General features: G+C 37.0%; 1 protein-coding gene across 2 annotated transcripts in view; it reads right to left on the bottom strand.

The window, feature by feature from the left end:
• Nucleotides 1-22,362, bottom strand: part of DPYD (dihydropyrimidine dehydrogenase) — an 848,382-nt gene that overhangs the window by 23,077 nt on the left and 802,943 nt on the right. For both annotated transcript variants that reach the window (XM_049618415.1, XM_049618416.1), the window contains one exon: nucleotides 5,758-5,901. In XM_049618415.1, coding sequence (XP_049474372.1) covers nucleotides 5,758-5,901 — 144 coding nt within the window. The remainder of the gene's footprint in view (nucleotides 1-5,757; nucleotides 5,902-22,362) is intronic.

The following is a 22,362-nucleotide window of genomic DNA, read 5'->3' as shown; positions in this document are numbered from 1 at the left end:
GGTACTCCTAAGTTGGGAGCACAAATATTTACAATTGTTAGATTTTCTTGTTGGGTAGTTCCCTTCTTCATCTGTTGTTACAATCATTGGTTTAAAATCTAGTTTGTCTGAAAGAAGTATTGCGACTCTGACTTTCTTTTGACATCCATTTGCAAGATAAATGTTTCTCCATCCCCTCGCTTTCAATCTGCTGGTGTCTTTAGGTGTAAAATGAGTCTCTGAAGGCAGCAGACACCCTATCTATTCTGACACCCTATGTCTTTTGATTGGAGCGTTTAGTCCATTAGTACATTCAGAGTGATTACTGATAGATATGTATTAAGTGCCATTTTATTACCTGTTTTTGTTATTGTTTCTGGAGACTTCCTCTGTTCCTTTCTTGTCTTTGCACTTTTGGTTTCTCCTTTGCACTCAAAGAGTCCCCTTTAATATTTCTTGCAGGGCTGGTTTAGTGGTCACAAGCTCCTTTAGTTTTTGTTTGTCAGGGAAACTCTTTCTCCTATTCTGAATGATAACCTTACTAGATAGAGTATTCTTGGCTGCAGATTTGTCTCATTCAACATGTTGAATATATCATGCAACTCCCTTCTGGCCTGCCAAGTTTCTATGGAGAGATCTGCTTTTAACCTTATTTGTCTTCCCTTGTAAGTTAGGGACTTCTTTTGTCTTGCTTCCTCAGGATTCTTTCTTTATTGCTATATTTTGCAAATTTAATTACAATATGTCTTGGTGTTTCCTGCTTTTGTTGCTTTTGATGATAGTTCTCTGTGCCTCTTGGATCTGGAAGTCTGTTTCCTTCGTCAGGTTAGGGAAGTCTGCAGCTATTATTTCCTCAAATACATTTTCTGCCCCCTTTTCTCTCTCTTCTTCTGGGACTCCTATGACATGAATGTTACTATGTTTCATGGAGTCATTGAGTTCCCCATGTCTGGTCTTGTGTTCCATAGTTGTTCTTTCTCTTTTGTTCAGCTTCATTATATTTCATTATTTTATCTCCCATATCACTTATTTGTTCCTCTGCTTCTTCTATTCTTGTGTTCATTGCATTGAGTCTATTTTGAATCTGTTACTGCATTTTTCATTTCTAATTGTTTTTTAACTCTTTTATCTGTGTGGTAAGGGCCTTCCTGATGTCTTCTTCTATTCTTTGCTAAAGCCCAGTGAGTATCCTTATGATTGTTTCTTTAAATTCTCCATCAGGCATATATATCTATTTTGATTAGATCCCTTGCCGTGACCTTTTCTTGTTCTTTCTTTTGGGATGAGTTCCTCCACCTTGGCATTTTGTCTAAGTCTCTGCCTTCTTCTCTGTGTTAGAAAAGCCTGCTATGTTTCCTGCTTCTGAGAGTAATGGCTTTATGAAGAAGAGGTCATGAAGTGTCCAGGGCCTGGCACTTCAACAAGTGTCTCGTGTGTGCTCTATTGTTGTGTTTTGGCTGTTCTATCCTTCAGATCAGTCATCTGCCGAGGTTCTCCTTGCCTGAAGTGGGCAGTGTTTGGTTCTTGACCAGAGTGTGGTGTGTTTTAACTGGGTACACTCTGGTCTGCTCGTTAAATGAAACCTGATACTACTTCCACTAGAACTGAAACTCTGCAGAACTCTTTGGTTGGGAGACATGGTGTGGCCAGGGGTTTCTGCTGGGCCCACCGCACTGGGACTAAGATGAACTTGACCAAGAAGGGTGGTACTTGCAGAGCACGGGGGAGTGGGACCTGATGTAAGCAATTTAGGCAGCCAATGTTGGCACTGTGCTGTGTACTGCAGGTGGTTGTGTGTTTATACTGAGGGGCAGGGGAGGGAAATGGCACCAGCCAGCTCTTTTGTCCCCAGAGAGGAGTCTCCGTGCTTGCTGCTCTCAGGGAAGTACTCTGAGAGGAGCAAGTGATCTCCCCCTCTGTGTGTCCCAGGTGTTTTTCAGATCACTGTTTCCATGATGTCTGCTTCCAGGTTGTTAACCTGCCTTCTCTCCAGGAGCAGCATGGTGCCCTCTAGGCTCTAACAGGTTACTTCCAAAAAATTGACAGTAAATTTATATTATAAAATACTATTGGGGCGCCTGGGTGGCTCAGTCAGTTAAGCGTCCGACTTCAGCTCAGGTCATGATCTCGCAGTTCGTGAGTTCAAGCCCTGCGTCGGGCTCTGTGCTGATAGCTCGGAGCCTGGGGCCTGCTTCAGATTCTGTGTCTCCCTCTCTCTCTGCCCCCCCCCACTCATGCTCTGTCTCTCTCTGTCTCTCAATAATAAATAAATGTTAAAAAAATTGTAAAATACTATTAAAACATTATTTTGATATAAAAGTGATATAGAAATTATTGTGAAGTTTTTATGTAAAATATAAGAACATTCCATGTTTATTTTAATATATTATATTTAGATATAAGAAGGACTAGAATTTTATAAATCTAAATTTTAATAATGATTAAGTAGGCTTGGGGGTAATTTTTATATTCATCTTTGTGATGTAACATTAGAAAAAACTAAACAAATGAAACTACAGAGTATTGGGGAGAGGAATTTAACTTCTTTGCCCAGTAGTCTAATTTTATAGGTCTCCTATTTCATATTTTCCCTCAATCAAGTGATTAGTAATACAACTATGACAAAACGCATGTGCTTAAAATTCCTTTACTAAATGTTCTCATTATTCCATGTTGATGTTCACCTTTCATGATCTAAATCTAGGAATATTCCATACATTTTCTAGAATGGATCCAAACTTTTATAGTTCCTATTGTAAGTCAATCTTTTGAATATCCTAACCCAGCTATTCTCAATTTCATTTCCATCACCCATTCTACCAATAATTACTATGTGACTTGGCAAAATTATTTAATTTTTCATTGTTCCTCAATTTTATTATCTGTAAAATGAATATAGAGATAGTATCTATCCCAGGTATTGTGAAGATTAAATGAGGTAAAACATGTATAGCATTTGGAACATTATAGGCACATTAGAGCTACTCGTTGCCACATGCTTCCATGGATGCTTCCAGGAGATAAACTTTCTGTCCTACATTAGTAAACCATACTAGAATATTGGAGGATGAATGATATAACTAAAAATACAGTCATACATTCACATACACACACAATATCATGACTCTAGAAGTCAGGAGTCATCTGAAACTGGGGATCTCTCTGGGGACAGGAACAGATCTCTGTATCTTCCTTCTTCCTGTAAAACATATACTCCCCCTACAGTATAGGAAGACTTATAGAAAACAAGATAAAGTGAGAAGTCATTATTTTAACAAATGTAATTCCTCACTTTCCAAAAAGATAGTTGCTTTTATAACTAATGAAAATGCTATCCTCAACAAAACAAACAAAAAAGACCAACCCACAATTATCAGCTACCATTATGGTTTTTGAAAAATGTTTATTCATTAATTCTGAGAGAGAGAGAGAGAGAGAGAGAGCAGGGGAGGGGCAGAGAGAGAGGTAGAGAGAATCCCAAGCAGGCTCCATAATGAGCTTGGAGCCCAACGCGGGCTCAATCTCACAACTGTGAGATCATGACTTGAGCCAACATCATGAGTTGGCCACTTAACCGAATGAACCACTCAGGCACTCCACCATTGTGTTATTTGAAAGGTCACACCATCTTCCTAGAAATGACAACAGGGAGAATGGGTATGATACCCTGAGGAGAAGCCAAGGTAGTGGAAAATCCATTGGACATTGGGAAAATCTACCATGGCAGTCCTTTATTACACGAGCACTATTATGGTCTTAGATGCTGGGAAGATGGTATCTACCATGTCTTAAAGCTTATGCAATGAACACCAGGGATACTTTAATTTGAATAACCTAAAATAAATAAACTTAGGAGAGGAATATAAACCTGTACTGTTTTTAATAATAGTCCTTATCCCTCCTGGATACTAAAAAAATGTTTACTTACTTTCCTGACTTCCCATTTCTTTGGTTTATTTAATTCTGCTGAGTTTGATATTTTATTTGGATTAGTGATTGATCAGCTTGAATTCAACTATAATAAGTTTTTTTCTTTGTTCTGTTTTTGTCTTGCTTCTAGGTTATCACTATATTCCCTGAAGGAATAGAAGGCTAGAAAAGGTCAAAATGTTTTCATAATCACCTTGCACTTCTTTTCTCTCAAATATAAATAATATATTTCTTTTGATTTTTTATACATAAGGAAGAGATGATTTCTTACATTTAATTCAAATTAATTTAGAAGAGAGACAGAAGTGGGACAATTCTCACTTAACCCCAAATCATATAATAATCATAGTCAAACACAGGGAGGGGGAAGCTTGTGAAGAGCTGAAGGATCTGGTCTTCTCTCTATCATCAGTGTCCAGTTCATTCTTTTAGTAGCACACAAATAATGCAAAGGAAACAGCTTAAGGAGTATATGGGGATATTCTGCTGTTAAATGTCCCAAGCATTCACTTTATTTGGAATTATGGTATTGAAGTGCTGGTAGAATTTGTGTTCGTGTACTTCTGTATTTCCTTTCAGAACTTTGAATCACCTAAATTTTGTAAGAGCGAGTGTAAACCCCACTGTGTTTGACATAGGACATATTTCTCTCTCTCTCTGTCTTTCTGAGGTAGAGGGAATTTTTAAGTGTTCCAATTCCCAGCTGACAACTAAAGATGAATTTCTGGGAGGTTCCCCTGAGAGGTCCTGAGAAAAAGCTTTCCAGCTGATGCCTCAAACAGAAAATGGAAATGTAGGAGTATATTGTCATTAAATATGGAAGAAAAGTTTCAGTAACTGAAGCCACATTCAGTGATGGTGATTTCAGAGGGAATGTGGTCCTGTAACTCCTATAACACTCCTTTTCCTTTCATTAAGACAATTCCATCTTGGGCAAGGTGGGCAGGAAGGAAGTAGGTGTGGTATGACAGGGCAATCTCTGTAGTGATGGACATCTTGTATCTGAACCGTGGTGGTTGAAAGAGGAATCTACACGTATGGTGGAATTACACAGAAGTAAACACACTGATGCACACATACAGACATGCACACACAAATAAGGAATTAAAAAAATCTGAATAAGATCAGTAGATTGTATCTGCGTCATTATCCTGGTTGTGATATCCACAACATGTTACCATTGGGGAAACTGAGTAAAGGTTAAACAAGACCCTTCTGTATTATTTCATATGACTATAGTATGTGAATCTGCCTCTCTCTCAAAATAAGAAGTTCAAAGCTACATTTTGTTCTTTCTGTCTAATCTTGTTCTCTGCTATGAATTCCTTGTGCTGCTCAAGATAAGGTCCAAAACTTGGGCAGTTTCTAAAAGGAAAACATGCAAATACACCCACAATTCTACTTTAATGATAATTCTTGCTGTTACTCAGAAACTAATCTCTTGAGACCCCATTTGTACAGGCTTTCCAGAGATTGAACTAGACAAAATTTGTCCAAATTGATATTACATTGCATATTAATCATTCAGTTGTATTGTAAGGCTAACATATCTCTTGGATTTAATTGTAGATGAAGATAATTTTAAAATGACTATGAGAAGACAAAGAATTCACCTTAATATTTCCTGGCCTATTTAATACATATAGAAATACCCACGAAACACATATGTGATGACAGTACTCTAAAAAGTATAAAATGTACAAACAAAAGAGGCTCTCCTATCACCATAGGTAGATTTTTGAAAACTTTCAGCGTATTTTTAAAAAAATAAGTGAAACATTTAAACAGCAAATAAACACCTGAGCTGTATTGTATATTTAATTAGTATATATGTAGCTTAATTTTTACCTTGATGGTAGGAATAGGCTTTCGGGGGATAAAAGGCTTTCTCTCAAGTGGTGGAAAAGCTGCATTTTGTTCTTTCTGTCTAATCTTGTTCTCTGCTATGATTTCCTTGCGCCGCTCAAGATAAGGTCCAAAACTTGGCAGTTTCTAAAAGGAATACATGCAAATAAGAAAGCATATTAGCTCATGGAAGAGAAAACTGCGAGGATATTAACATATAAATATTATCAACAACCAAATGTGTGTTTGGAGATTGTTTCTTATATACTGTAACGAGGTCTTCATTTATTCAAGAATCACTAGTCTTCTAGGTTTCAGATTCCATTAATTATTAAAAAGAACTCAAGAGCAGAACACCTCTACCAAGTATATATGTATTAAATATACAAATGTTAATTAAAATACATTGCTAAATGGCATAAAGTTCACAATGGTAAGCCAAATTCATTCACTTTAAACAATAGCTATTAGTTAGACCATTTGTTTGGTTCATATAGACAGAAGGTAAAACCTATTGATGCTTTTTTCCTCTTCATCAGGTTTTTAGCACAATATAGACACAGCCATAGTCCCTGACAAATGCTTTTGTCAATAGCAAAGGTACTTTGCCAAAGTTCTAATCTGTATCTCTATTTTATTGTGTTCAAATTCTTACTACATTCTCTTTAAAGGCTGTAACTAATGTTGATTGCAATTTACTGGAATAGCTGAAAAACAAAATGGTGAAAGTATTGATTTCTCTGTACAGAAAATAAATTTTATTTTGCATGAAGAGGGCAAAAAATAGAAATGAAAAGCAGAGGAAATATCATAGTGCTTAAACAAACTCCATCAGTATTCAAAATCACATCATGGAGCTTTAAAATCTCAAGGTTATTCAACTGTACTTTACCAAGTTCATTTAGAAAGATACCTGGGTGTCATGAAAAAATGCTAAGTGGTTTCAAGTTATCACGAATATGCCCTCATACTATTCATTATCCCACAATTATTTCCTCTCCACTTTTGTCCTTCTCCTCTTCTAGAACCTTTGATCTTCACTTTTACGGACACATAATGCTGGTGATAGACACCACTGAATCCCAAATGTTCCATGTCTGCCTGTAACCTGGAATTGCTAGGTCTCTTTTCTAAGACTGTAAAAACACCCTTTCTCCTCTCTCTCTCTCTCTCTCTCTCTTACAAAATAAAGCCCATTTATCTAGCTGATAGAGGCTTGGAAAACTACAGCACTCCAAGGTCATCCTGATTTCTGACCTAGAAAATACTTTGGTGAAAATTCACACTTGTTTTGAAACACTGGCCTCCACTTGCCAGGTTGCATAATGCCCCTGGAAAATGAGTTCTCCAGTCCTTTAGAGATGTTAGTAGGGTAGGTAAACAACTTAACCCATGTTTCAATTCAGCCAAACTGCCACTGAAAATTTATATTAGCAGAACATATTTATGTGGAAATATCTAAGATTGTTACTTCCATTATCAATTTGCTATAATATGTCAACAAGTCAAGCAAATGGAAGTAATGCTATGAATGCCAAATTAATATATACAATTAAGCTAGAACTATATACTTCATCTCTATACCTCAATGCTTTCTTAAATTACAATATTTAATTATTTCATAAATATGAAATAATATGATGAAGGGACAGAATATACTGTATCTATTTTACTATAAAATATGTGATGCCATCTTGTTAGCACAAAATAAAAGACGATAAATCCACAGCATTTATCACATATGTAAGCCCTTTTAATGTAGAAAAGATAATGCTTGTTTGAAATGTCCTCTTATGAAATAACCTTTTCCTGGGGCAGATGAGGTGTTAGGGATTATACTTGATGCCAAAGAAATGCCCCTGGGGTTCTGGTAACACCGCATAAGGTGGTAAACGCATGTCCACATGACATAGTTTTGTTGTTTTTTTTTTTTCAGTATTTCATGTTTATTTTTGAGGGAGGGGGAGAGAGAGAGAGACAAAGTGCTAGTGGGGGAGAGGCAGACAGAGAGGGAGACACAGAATCCGAAGCAGGAACCAGGCTATGAGCTGTCAGCACAGAGCCGGATGTGAGGCTCGAATTCACAGACTGCAAGATCATGACCTGAGCTGAAGTCAGATGCCTAACCGACTGAGCCACCCAGGCACCCCATATGACATAGTTCTTGTTGGACTATCACTCTCTCCACACTTCTCTTACATACCAAGGGCACCGAAATCCTAATCTTGTATTCTTGAAGATTATCAAAAATCCTTAAATGTTGAAACAAGTGACCTCTGTTTCTAGCAGGTCTCTTGTGGTGGCAAGCTCAATGAAACTCTGAACCATTATTCCGATTCCCTGATTGGGTCTTACCTTACTCAACCGTATCTAACACCATCTAAGAGTTCTATACATGTTATTCAAAAGAAATAATTCCTGGAACCTTTTTGATCTATCTTCTTTTAACCATAAACCAGAGGAGATTTTTTTCTTCATTTATATTATTCTTTATCCAAAGGGAGAGAAATAAAGTAGTTAACTTTAAACTGTGATACTTTCAAATTGTTCCAATGATGGTAATAATAATAACAACAATAATAATATTTAAAAATCCCTTGGTGCTGAGCAGAATACAGCCTAAGTAAACATCTACCAGCATGATATTTTCTATAATTTTTTTTTGCAGTGGTTGACCACATGTTTAAATTATGTTGCCTTTCTATAGCTAACAGGGCTATCATTATAACATTCTGTTCTTTTATAATTAGTCCTAAGGAGAGGCTCTCAATATAACATAAAGTTTCCTATAGGATTTTCTTTGTGTGTTAGTTAGAAGAATCAATGGAAAAGAAGGAAAACTGTTGCCAATTCTTTCTTTAAATTGAAAGCACACCCACACACGGTATCAGTGACGGCCCCCTCAACCTTCCACCATTCATCTCCAAGTCAAATTGGTCCATTTGTGTGTAGCTTCTCACTGCCATATGGAAATCCTAGAAGTGAGGTGTAGTACCAACTTCCAAAACATCAAAGCTGCCATAGTGATTTTGCTTTCTGGAAATCAGTATGAGAAAGTTTAGCGCTTTTTACAAAAATTACTCTGTGATGTATTATGATGCCTCTACCATATCTGGGTCCTGAGCATTTTAAAAGTTAAACTTTCTGAAAATACAAAAGATCCATTCTCTCCTGTACCAGATGACCACCTTTACATATTCTACATTTAGGCATACATTTCTGTTCTGATCTTGCCAAAAAAACCAACCAAATAAACAAAAACCAGCAAAAAGCAAAATAAAACTAAGAAATAGTGAAGGTGAATGCATAGTTGGCCGCTGTGTATGTGCGTAATCAGTGATGATTAATAAAGCATTTAGTTCAAATCTCTGCCTGAACATATAGTTAATTGATTTCCTATTGCAGGAGGAGAGGCAGCAGAGCCTGACAGAGCCAGCAGCAGGAGCTTTTCCTCTTCATTCATTATTTTCTTACAGAAAAAGTTGTAGCCCGCAGTAACCCAAAGTGAGAGGTTTTGAGCGTCATGCTATATTTCTTAAACAAAGAAAAAACTTCTTTAGGACTATCAAAAGCTGCTTTGTAACTGATGAACTGAACAAAGCTCAGAAATGGTATGATTTTTGTTTCAATACTTTCTCCAGGGATTCATCACTGATGAATTTGTTCTCACCAGAAAAGCTAAATCCTACTCATTTAAAGATAACAGTATCTCACATGAAAACTGTCTCTATCCAGATATAAAAAGCATTACATTGCCGATAGAAAAGTGACAACATAATGAATCAACAATGGTATCTTAAGCCAGCAAAGCTTTAAGGTAAAGAAGTCTATTTGGATTATAATTTATTCATGGATCAATCTAAAGGTAATTGAGCATATTATGAAGTAGAAAAGGGTTCTTGTTTCTAATAGAAGCAGGTACTGGTATCTTCCAGTTTAAATTGCATAATTTTTATGAGAACGGCAGCAAGTTGGCTAATAGCACTGGTGGATAGTACTATAATGGATCAACTCTATTTTCCTAATCATAGTGTCTTATCTGATGGGAAACAATAACAGCACAATAAGTAGTCACTTTGATATCCAAATGGTAATAAGTTAAAAGATAAAAGGATTTCAGGTTTATACTGGGCGCAATATACATATATATGTATATATACATACACATATATATAAACACACACACTATATACTAAGTACAATATATGTATCACACTCAGCATAAACCTGAAATCCAAATATATATGTGTATACATACATAATATATACAGCACATATGTAAAATTGTTTGTGCATGTGTGCAAATGTATACACTGACGGACCAAGAAATAAGTTAAGTGTAAAGGATATATGTTTCACAACTATCTAAGAATTGACTTTTGTTTTTTTTTACAAAAAACATGTTCACATATGACTTGGTTAAACTATTATTTTTCCATTTATTCAACAAATACAATATCAAATGCCAGCTCTGGACCAGGAACTGTCCTGTACTACATTAAAGGTTCAAGGTTCAATAATTTCCATATGTACACTCATCATTGTTATTAATTTCATAAGTACCTCTTGCCATTCATGACAGTCTAGTGTCATACCTAATTATTTATTAAGTGTTCATGGTTATTGTAGTTATCTAAAGGAATGATATACCTAATGGTTTTTCATGGAAAACCATTTGATCTCAATCAAATGACCATTAATTGGAGAGAAAAAGGAAAATAAAACTTCAGAGTTAATCTTAAAAAAAAAAAAAAACTCCAGAAGGCAATGGGATACTTTTTAGATACTTAAAATATGAAATTTGGTGAACAACTGCTAGGAGCATGGATTCTCTGAGTGTGTTTCTAAAATACCTTAATTTCAACCACTGTGAGCTCAGCATGATGTAAGATGGGAGACTAGGTGAGAGGTCTCTGTTTTGTTCTGTCTGAATTCAGCTACTTTTCTTCTTCCCTTCTCTCAATTTCAAGAGTAAGCAATTGCTTACATTTGACCCTGATTTCTATTTCAAAAATTTGTTTTAGCATGGCTTAAAGTCAGAAACTCAGATTTTTCCCATGAGTAACTGGCATGTAATACTTAATCGCTGATATAACAGTAAACAATTTTTCATGATATTATCAAATGTGGACAGTGGAAAACAATAAGCAGGCAAAGAGAAAAGGACCACCTACGTATTATCATAATACTACATGGTGCCCAATGGTGTAAACGGGGACACTGGAGTTGGACATGCAAAGCATATGAAATTAATGAAGTATAACTATTAGTTTGATCTGATAAATTTAAGAGTGCAACTTTTGATAAACTATCTGATGTCTGAATCAGTCAAAAGCAATAATAGTTCATGCTTCTTAGTGAAAGAAGAAAGCCAACATTTGCATAGTGGTTAGGGAAGTGGTTTAGAAGTCAAATTTGCATTAAAATCACAGTTTTACACTTACTGGCTGTGTGACTATGAGCCAATTACTTAACCATTCTGCTACTAACTTTCCTTATCAATGAAATGAGAATGACAGTATCTAACACACGATGTTGGTAGAAGCATTAGATGGAATAACATTTGTAAAGTGCATGCCTGCCAATTTATTCCCATAAGCCTTAGCTGCTTATATTGCATTGCGTACCATGCTCTGTATTTCCATGTTGGCTCATACATCCCCTCTGCTGGGGAAGCCCCTGCCAGTCTTTTTCATCGGGTACAGGACTATTTGGCACTGTAGCCTCAGCTTGGGTTTCATAGCATCTAAGTATCTCCTTAACTGACTCCCTTCCCTACAGTGTTAGGGGCCCCTCACAGTGCTCCAGAATACTCTGGGCATACTTTAATTTCTGCACCTGCTGCATTTTCTGCCTTATCGCTATTAGCCTATGCCTCCATCGTCCCCGCTTGAGGTCCTAGAGAGTTAGTTTTTGATCCAGCACATAATAGGTGTACAATATGTTTTGAAACTTAACCAATCAATGAATGAATATCTTGAATGTATTTTAACAATTCTGCTGGTTATTTGAAATGTCAGACAACCTGAAACAATTACTTTCAGAAAGAAATTATATAAATAGGTCCATTTGATATTAAAATTATATGAAGTAAAACATACCTTACTTATTCAACAGCTGTGATTCATAAATTCAAAGACATTTATAAAGTGCCAGCCAGGCCTTGAAAGGTATTTATAAAAGACAATCTGTGACCTTAAAGAACCTATAGTTAATAACAATCACAGTACCCTGAGACAAGGGCTGAGGCAGAGGGGACACAGGATGCTAGATGTGCAATGACAGTGTGTACCTAACCCAGGCTGATGGGTCAGAGCTTTTCTAGAAGAGGTGACATCTGAGCTAAGTTTTGAAGGATAGGTTGGCAAATGGTGAAGATGGAGGTGTGAGGGTCAGGAAGCGGGAAGAGAATCCTCCAGGTGGGAGAAACACCAGAGGGAGAAGGGTCCCACTTTGGAAGAGGTCTTGGAGAGCCAGCCGACTGCTAACCCTGTGCTCTCTGTTTAGTAAGATACAGGAGAGTGAGGAGTTTCCTCTGTGAAGGGGAAGCAGAGCACATTTTGTTGTGAGGAGATAACATCAGAATGTATGTTAAGGAGAATGTCAATCAAGAGAAGAAAATCTAACATTAATGGAATGCTAACAAAGGATGAAGGAGGTAAGACCTGCTTTTGGCCACAGAGTGCAGGTGCTGGGGCCACAGAGACAAGTAGGAGGTGCTTCGTTTTAAAAGCAGTTTATGGCCTTGAGAGGAAGACTGACTCATGGTCTTTGAAAGTGAGGTGAGAAAATTATTATTTTCTGCTGAAATATTTAAATGATGCCTATCAGCTTCCTCTAAAGAAACAAACTTCACTGTTTAAAGTGGTAAGTTAATTTTTTTTCATGTTTATTCATTTTTGAGAGAGAGACAGACAGAGAGGAAGCAGGGGAGGGGCAGAGAGAGAGGGAGACACAGAATCTGAAGCAGGCTCCAGGCTCTGAGCTGTTAGCAGAGAGCCTGATGTGGGACTCAAACCCACAAACTGCAAGATCATGACCTGGGCCAAAGTTGGACACTTAGCTGCTTCATTGACTGAGCCACCTGGCGCCCCAAAGCGGTAACTTTTAAAATAGTACCTTTAGCTTGGAGCTTGGGAGATTATGCCCTGTGGCATGATTTAGGAGAAACAAAAACAAAGAAATGGCCAAACCAATATGCAGGAGGAATGCAGAATTCTGAAGCAGGGGTAGAAGAGAGATCGGGGAGAGGGTGGGGGGAAAGAGAAAAAGAGAAGGAAGAGGGAGGGACAGAAAGGAAGCAGAGCCTGATGGTATGAGGGCTGGAGGACTTTTATAAAGAGGAAGAGCTAATATTCAATGTCAAGCTGTCTGTGTTGCTGCAATTGAAATCCTCCTCTCCGACCCTTAAAACTTAAATAAGTCTCCTACATACTTATATGACTTAGAGAGAAATTTGGAAGAAAATCAGCAAAATAGGCTTGAGTTTCATGGTTGGGTTGGCATATAGCTCAAAGAATAGGAACCAACAAGAAGTAAGATTGAGGGAGATGCAGAATTCAATGAGAGGGGAAATTTATAGCCGGAAGTGACCGAGAGAACATAATCTCCAGGGATTTTGTAGCAATTTCCAGAAGGACGGGACTGAGTGATTTCAGCTTACATCTGGGTTCTCTAGGTAGTTTTAAGGGAGAATACAATAAGTAGAGAAACAGATGCGCAAACGGTTTGATGTAACCCTGATCCAAATGAGCAATTAATTCCAGCTAAGAGATTAAGGAAGACTTTCTAGTGAAGGAGGAATTTAAACTGTGATGAAAGATTATAAAAGGAAGAAATAGTATGTGTTGCTGGAAAGAGATGAGAAAGATAAACGAATGGATGAGTAAAGGCATGAAAATTAAAAAAAAAAACACAGGATGAACTCATTCTTATAAAGCTAAAATATGGCATATGACTGGGGGAGTAGCAGTGGATACAGCTGGGAAATCTATGCAGGGCTCTGAATTCCGGGCACAGCAGTTTGGATTTTTGTTCTTTAGGGTGTAGGGAGACACCGGATCTTTGACAATATGTGTAGATCCCTATGGTGGCAGAATGTAGATCCCTATGGTGGTTTACGGGAGGGTACTTGTGGTAGAAAGAAGATAATGATCCAGAAGGTTGAGAGATGGGATTCTGGTAGAAGCCGGAAAGTGAATAGATGATCTATAATTTTTTTGTTTTGTTTTGTTTTAAGAGTCTATGGCACTCTGGAAAATAAAGAACAAATAATGACCATGAACCCCGACCCCAACAGTCCAACACCGATCTTCACTCCCACAATGCCCTCTGACTGCTTCATCCCTACTCTGACAGTGACTTCTGCCCGAAACCACCCAGCTGTCATTTTTTATGACACAGAACACTTCTCTAACAGACCTCTCTCTCTCTACCTCTTTGCAGCTCTTCTTTCTGCAAATGACCCCTCCTCTCTCACCATCCCTTGCTCAGTCAGAATCTCAAACACTTTCAAAATCACATAAGGACTTGTGGTGGCTGCATAAGCTGTGAGCTGCAAAAGAGTTACTTCTCAGTCAAAATGAACATGAAATAATGTTGGTGGGAAACTGGGCAAGGGTTAAATAGTCACTCTGCAGGATGCTTGTTTGTATTCTGTAGAAATGAAGTGGGGAGAAACCTTGGGGAAAATCAACTTCCTCAACAACAGCTGTAATGAGAGGTGATTAGAAGTTCTATGAAGAAAGGACTTGCATTGCCATCACTATCTTCATCAAAATCAGCACATTTATTGAGCATTGCTATACATCAGGCCCTTTGCAAAGCACATGAGTACATTATCTGTTCTATATTGCAACCCTGTGGGGTGGGTATTGTTCTTGTCCCATTTTACAGATGAGAAGACAGTTACAGAAAGGCTAAGCAACTTGTTTCAATTCTCACTATTAATAAATGGCAGTGCCTGGGTGGCTCGTTCAGTTGAACAACCCTGGATTTTTGGCTTAGGTCATGATCTCAGGGTCGTGGAATAGAGCCCTGCGTTGGGCTCCACGCTAAGTGTGAGCTCTCTCCCTCTGCCGTTCTCCCAGTTTCTCTCTCTAAAAATAAATAAACTGAGAAAAAAAAATGGCAGAGCCAGGATTCAAATCTCTGTCAGCCAGATGCCTAGACCCTCTGCTGTGCTGTCACTCACGTTTCTTTATAATCCTTACAAAGCTTTGTATAAAATGAGTATTTAATATATCTTTGATTGATATAAGGAGGCATACTACACATATAATCCATTCCTTGAAATCTGTGCTTCCTGTTTTTTCCCATTCCATAAACCATGAAGGGAAAAATGTTTCATACGGTAGACACCATTTCAAAAAAATGCTGAACACATACCATGCAAAATATCTGTGTTAGTTCAGTCCTGTTTATTATTGGTCTCAAGTTTAATGAGCTCAAGTTAATACAGGTGAAAGGCCAGAGTGTTACATGCGGCAGTTAATGAAATACCATAGAGCTGCTGAGAAAATGATTAGCAGCCAAATGTGAATTTAATATACTTCATTCTCCAGAAGCAATGCCCCATGGGAGGCATCTTTCTGGGGGAGGTAATACTGGAAATAGCACTTTAGAGTTAGAAGGTGGAGCTCTGATCCTAGCTCGAATATCCGCTCGTTTTGTGACCTGTGGGAGCTATGATTCCTCTGAGCCTCAGTTTCCTCATCTGTAAAATGATGGGGTTGGACCAGATAATTTATAAGATTCCTTCCAGTGATATGTTTTGTTTTGTTTTCAAATTCACAGTTAGAAATCCTCAGGGTTTATGACCAGGAGGCATCGCATCCACAGTCTGTGGATGAAATATTGGACTGAGTCACAAATTATAACTCTTTCCCTCCTATTTACAGAACATGCTGAGTCCTTTTAAGCTGTAAAATATGAATAATGTTTTCAAACTTCCAAGGTTGGGTGAGTTCATGAACTGTTTCAGGCTTTACTGGTGGAAGGTACAACCACAAATATCTTGGCTACTTCTCATTGTGAAATAATAATAAATGTATAGACAATTAAAATAAATAAAATATTTGTTAAATGAAGGCTATTATAATCTGCATAAATTGAGGAGTCTATACAGATCACAACCAATGCTTCACTGTAATTATCTTTACAGAATTTGGTTTGGTTACAAGTCACTGAAGACACTATCTATACAAAATCAACCACATGCATATTAGAAGTGGAGATTAGTGAGGTCAGACACGAAATTGCCAAGTCAGTAAGAATAAAACATAAGCACATGTATGGTATTATTTGGTGTGGAAAGTTACAGGACGTTGGAAGAAAATGACTCTTTCTACTAAAGTACTGCAATATACAGAATGATCCCTGGTCTTTGGGTGCAGAGATGAACACACTTGGTCTCTAAGACAAGTCACTTCCCTATGTGGGCCTCAGTTTTCATCTGTGTACAATGGGGACAGCAATGACCATTCTGCCTACTTGCTCTTCGTAACAACTGTTTGAAATAGGAAGGCACTAATAGATTATTAAAATACAACTTTTACTATTTTGAAAACTACAAAGCAATACAGAACCTAAGTGTTACTTTATTATAGTGAACATAATTTGTATTTATGTACGGTTATTTTACATCTTTACAATATAAAGATAAAATGAGTATTCTGCATTATAAAAATGTCACAGAATACTAGCCTCACATGAAGAAAGACTTCCTAAGCTATAGTCCTTCCAATGCCTTAGGAAGACTTGGATGAAATAATTTGCCTTGGAAATTCGCCTTCAAAATGCTACTGCTTTCATGGCTAAATATTGCATAAAATGTCAAGGGCAAAAGCCAATGAGGGAAAATGGAATAAAAATTACTTCATACAATGGGATGAAAGCAAAGGAAAACAGAAAAGTAGGGTGATGAGGAAAATGGGCCTGCTATAAATATGAAAAATGTATTCAGGATTCAGGCTCTATTTGGAGCAAGAGTAGGAGATTAATCAGTCTTTTCCATATTTATTCAATATGATACTTGAGATTTTCCTACACAGAAACACCGGGATGACTGCTTTAAGCCTTTTTACCTGAAAGTGTGGCATAGGGCATAAAATATCACATTTTGATCCAATCAAAAACCCTATTTGGAGTTACTGTACAGGACACATTGGAAAAAATGATGATCATTTTAAAAGCCAAGTTTTAGGGTTTCAATGCTAAGCAGGAGATTTATATTGGAGAGAAAAGAAAAGTACAAGTTTTAAGTTGAAAAGAAAGAATTTTCTAAGATAATTAATTACCATACTAGTAGGGAGTATTTAACATGGGAAAGAATCTTTTATATGTGTGGCAAAGTGCTCCATAAACAATAGCTTCTGCATGCTCACATGGAAACACTAGCAAACATCCATAAGATAAAATTCATATCTGTACCTAGGTCGCTACTGAAGGCAGTCACTGCCTCACAAATTTTGGATTTTCCTCTCTGTTTCTTCTTTTACTTTCTAAACTATAGTAGCATTACTTATGCATTCTTTTATTTTTCTGAGTATATCATAAACATTCTGAGGACAGGATACTTTTTGAACCTGTTTTATCATCCCCTTAGTTCTTTGCATACAGTTGGCCTTAATTAAATATTTGATGAATGAATGAAGGATTAACATCAACCAAAAAGCTACACTGACAAGAAATTTCTGCTAACCTCATTGGGGTCACAGCTTAATGCTGACACTTTTCATATAAAATGTTCAGAAAGGTTCTCTCTAGGGGCATCTGGGTGGCTCAGCTGGTTAAGTGTCTGACTCTTGATTTTGGTTCAAGTCACGATCTCACAGTTGTAAGATCGAGCCCCACATCGGGCTCTGTGCTAAGAGTGAAACCTTGGGATTCTCTCTCTCTCTCTCTCTCTCTCTCTCTCTCTTTCTCTCTCTCTCTCTCTCTCTCTGTCCCTCCTCTGCTCACATGCTCTCTTTCTCTCAAAATAAATAAATAAATACTAAAAAAATAAAAAAAGAAACTTTATTTCTATGCACAATGCTTGGCAAGAATGAGATTCATCTAATGCTTAATGACCAAACAAGTAATATTTGGCCTCATCCATAATATTACATAAACCAAATCCCGATAATAACAGTGACTTTAAATTTTAACAACATCCTACAGCCTAATAGCATTTGTAGTAGTAGGGTATTTTAAGGTACAGTCTCAACAATTACCTTATATTCAAAGGTTTAGAGCACAACACAAATAATTTCTTTGTATTTTCTTGGTTCTTTGTTTAAAGTTTTCTATGAAGAAAACAATAACAACCAACTATTTCACTCTCCTATTCATAAAAATCAAACAACAAAATCAAACAAAAACCAAAAAATCAAACAACCAAAAAATTTATAGGCTATAGATCTTTAAAAAAAATCATTTTATTAAAAATATCATTTGTTGAACAAGTGTGAACCTAGGCAATTACTGCAGTAGATCAAACGTTAAGCTTTGGGAAACAATAATTCACTTGGGCTTTATGGGCTTTATGTAGGCCCTAGGGCCGGTCGTCTATGCTACTGGTCTTTAGACCCTCCTGCTCTTGACTGCCATAGCCTATTACAGAGATAAGCCTCCTGTTTGGCAATGGCTAATACAAAATGAAAACAGTAGTCAAAGAAACCAGCCATTAGGCTTGGAGCAGAATAATCGGTACATAGTTTTCTGAGCATCATCAAACATCAACCAGTTGCTGAATATCACATGTCCTGAGAGGCATCAGGACCAAACTCTAAAACTAAATAACGTAGTTTTGTACTTATACTTTTAGAAATTATTTTTGCATATTATGTCATTTAATTTCCACAATAACAGAATTATTATAATATTGATGAAACCTGAGGCCCACAGATGTGGCAAGCACACAAGGCCCAGTGCCATGTAACAGTTAATGGCAGAGCAAACTCAAACCTAGACCTGTCACCTCCGGGCCTAGCACCTTCTCCTCTATATTGAGTGGCCATGTCCTTTCTGAGCTGTTTGGCTGCTGTTTCACCTAAAATTACCATGTGTCTTTTGGTACTTTAAGGGAAGATACCAAGGAAAAGATCTAATAAAATGTGTTCTTAAGAAAGACTCATTCTACGTGGTAAGCATTGAAGACATAATAGGGGGCAAAACAGATATGATCCCTATCCTCAGGGAGTTCACAGTAGTTTATAAAGTAATGGGACTAAACATAAAGAAATAATTCTATAAACATATTCAACATTTATCACAATTCTCATTGATACATATATATCTGACCATTTAAGGTCACATCCTCTCAGATGACAACCTCTAACCTTTTCTTGCACTTATCAGGCTAAATCTTTGCCCATATTTAACCCAATCATTCAGTCGTTCCATATTTACACTTGAAAACTGAAGGTGGCTGCAGAATATGACTGCTCCCCGCCCCAACTTCGTAACTATAACCTCAAGTGAGCACTCAATAGTGCCAACAAGCCTTGCTATGTTACTGCTGTCACTCTTCAGCTTTCTCACTTTACCGAGTGACATTTTTATATCTTCTTCTTGCTCCTAAAATCTAAACTGCCACTCCTTTTCATTCTCAGTTGAGGCTCTTGCCTCACATTATCGGTTTAAAATACTGAAGTAATTTTTCTATTCTAAATTTTATAAATCCCCCTAATCTGTGCTGTCATCCATCTTTTCTTCTGTTATGATGGGAAGTGTCCTGGTTCTTTCAAAGGAGCCACTGAGGGCTCTGTCTTGCATATATCTGATCATTCTTTAATTTTCATCTCTGACCATCCCATGATTCACTCTCATTTTCTTATTATTTCTGTTAACACACAAACATGCTCCAATCCCGCTCATCCTAAAAACAAATACACAAAACAAATAAAAGAACTCTTTGTCTCTGCAGCCACTTCCAGGCATTTTCATTTACCTATTTCCCTTCCAATCTCTCTTAGGTACTGATAATAGTGTCTGTTCTTCCACCCTTACCTCCCATTCACTCCTCAGTTATTCTTTCTGGAAATCTGTCCTCTTTTCCCAGCCACACAAAGGCTGTGGTGATGGGGCCAACAACCTTTATTTTGCAAATCATATGGCCACACTTTTGCGCTCATTTTACTTTATCTCTCAGTAGCATTCAACATGGACCCTTCCCTCTTTCTTAAAATACTATCCTACTCTTTTTCCTACGTCACTTCTATGTCTCCCTTACCGGGTAAATCTTTCTCTCTGAAACCTATAGGTTGGAATATCCAAGATTGAGTCGTAGACACTCTTTCTTTCCCTCTGTCAGGATACCCTTTGCAAATGATTTGATCTTGTCTTATGACTTTAAATATCATTTAAGCTATGGCTTTCAAATTTATAGCTCCAGTTCTGTTCTTTATACTGAGCTCCCGACTCTTACATCCAGTGACTTAATTAACACATTTAATTAATTGTTGAAAAGCAATCTCAAACTTAATATGTCTTAAGCAGATCCCTTGTTATTTCACTCCAAGTATTCTTTCCCCAGTCTTCCCTATTTTAGTTAATGGAATGACTGCTGACCCATTTGCTCAGGCCAAAAATCTAGGGCTATTCTGGATTCATTTTTTCCCCTTATCTTCACCTCTAGATCCAATCCTTCAGCAAAACTACGCTCCACCCTCAACATACGACTTAAATCTCTCCACTTCCCACCATCTCCATTGATATGGCTCTAGTCTAAGGCTCCACTGTCTTTCACCAGGAATACTCCTAACTGATCTGACTACTTTCTCTTTTGACTTGCTATAATGTACTCTCCATACAGTAGCCAGAGCAATTATCTTAAATAGAAATGAGAACATGTCTCTCCTCTACTTAAAATTCTCCAAATGATTTCCCAATTGACTTAAAATAAAACCTAAAAGCTTTGCAATGACTACAGGCTTATGTGGCTCCTGCCTATCCCTTTAATTTTATTTTTTGCCACTCTCCTCTTAATTTACTACACTGCAACCATACTGGTGTTTTTGCTGTTCCCCATAAGTCTTAGGGCCTTTATATGGAAAGTAGGTCCTCCAGATCATACTCTGTGAATCTCCCCTTTGATAATCATCATATTCTTTATTCATTTATTTTGTATCTCATCCTTTCTAGAAGATATGAGCTACCAGAATAGGATATTCATAAGTTTTGTTCACTGATGTTTCCCGAGAACTTTGAACAATATCTGGCCTGCTGTACATTCTCAAATGAATGAATGTATGAGAAGCAGAATATTTAGGATAAAGAGTTCAGTCTTTGACGTTGGCTTTCAATCTTAGTTCCATTATTTACTAGGTTTTTGACCTGGTCAAATTTTGTTTTATCTTTATAAGGTCTCAGTTGCCTCATTCATAAAATGTGAATAACATTTCACAGGGTTGTAGTAAGGATTATACAATTTATATAAAGTATATAAAATGAAGCCAGAGCTTGGTAAACAGTAGGCACTTATTAAATGTTAGTCCTTATCATCAACATCATTATTACAGAAATCCTCACGATGTGCTATAGTTTTCTATTATTAACTTACATATGCTTTAGCACATTTGCTATGTGCTTAATATGCTAGAGAAAACATTCCCCCTCCCTCCAGGAAACCATTTTTCCCCCAGCTTTTATAAGGGAAGTCAATGGATTAAGCATGTTTTACATGATAGAGAATTTGCTTATTTCACATTTAGACTACATACACCCTATACAGTAAGGATTGCTCACATAGTTATATAATTTTATGTTTCACATGTTGAAATAAGTAAAATTAAGAAAATGAAGATTTGATAGTTGAGAAGTAAGCGTAAACACTAGTTCTTAAAGAATGAAGGCAAGGCCATTCTGTAGCCTGAAGTAAATGCTGTCATCTGTGGGGGTTGGGGAAAGATGCTAAGATCTGAGCCCATTACTGTGCTACTTCATGAACATCTGGCAGTCTGTCACTTCACAGGCAACAACATCTTCTCTAAACAGAATAGACTTGAATTCATCAGGGATTCCCATAGTACAGTATATGCTTAACTTAAGTACCTGCTTTCCGTGATTTCCATAGATTATCATATTCATGACACTGTGGAGTGAAAGCATTCTTCTCACTCTCTAACCAGAACATGAAAAAGAAATTAAAACATTGGCAGGCACTTTGTCTCCAGTTTGTTGGACAAGTAAGAAAAGGATTTTCCACCCATTTATGTAAATGAAATTCTGTCAACTTCGAGCATTTTAACAAAGATGACAGCCGTCTGTCTATTAATAAATACCTGACAGGATAACAATTACAATTGTAGTTGACTGGTTTTCTTTCAATTAATGTAGGTCAGTGGGTATTTAAAAAAATTCTTTAGAATAAATTTGCAAACCCCAATAACTTTTCCCCTCATCTCTACTAGCCCAGGAAGAAATTTCAGTATGTTCATTTTTGCCTTCTTAAGTGGTTTTAGAACATTATGGCCAAAGCCTTGTAAATACATAGAGCTATGCAATTAAATATGTGTGTGCTTACTGTGTGTATACACACATAAATATAAATACATGTAAGACATCCATATTTGAGTCTAATATTTGAATTCTATAGAAAGACTTAAAGCATAGTAGGCCCTCTGT

This window comes from Panthera uncia (assembly GCF_023721935.1).
Source record: "Panthera uncia isolate 11264 chromosome C1 unlocalized genomic scaffold, Puncia_PCG_1.0 HiC_scaffold_4, whole genome shotgun sequence".
In the NCBI taxonomy this organism is placed as follows: domain Eukaryota; kingdom Metazoa; phylum Chordata; class Mammalia; order Carnivora; family Felidae; genus Panthera; species Panthera uncia.
Note: the sequence above shows the minus strand (reverse complement) of the source record. Positions and strands in the feature narration are given on the sequence as shown.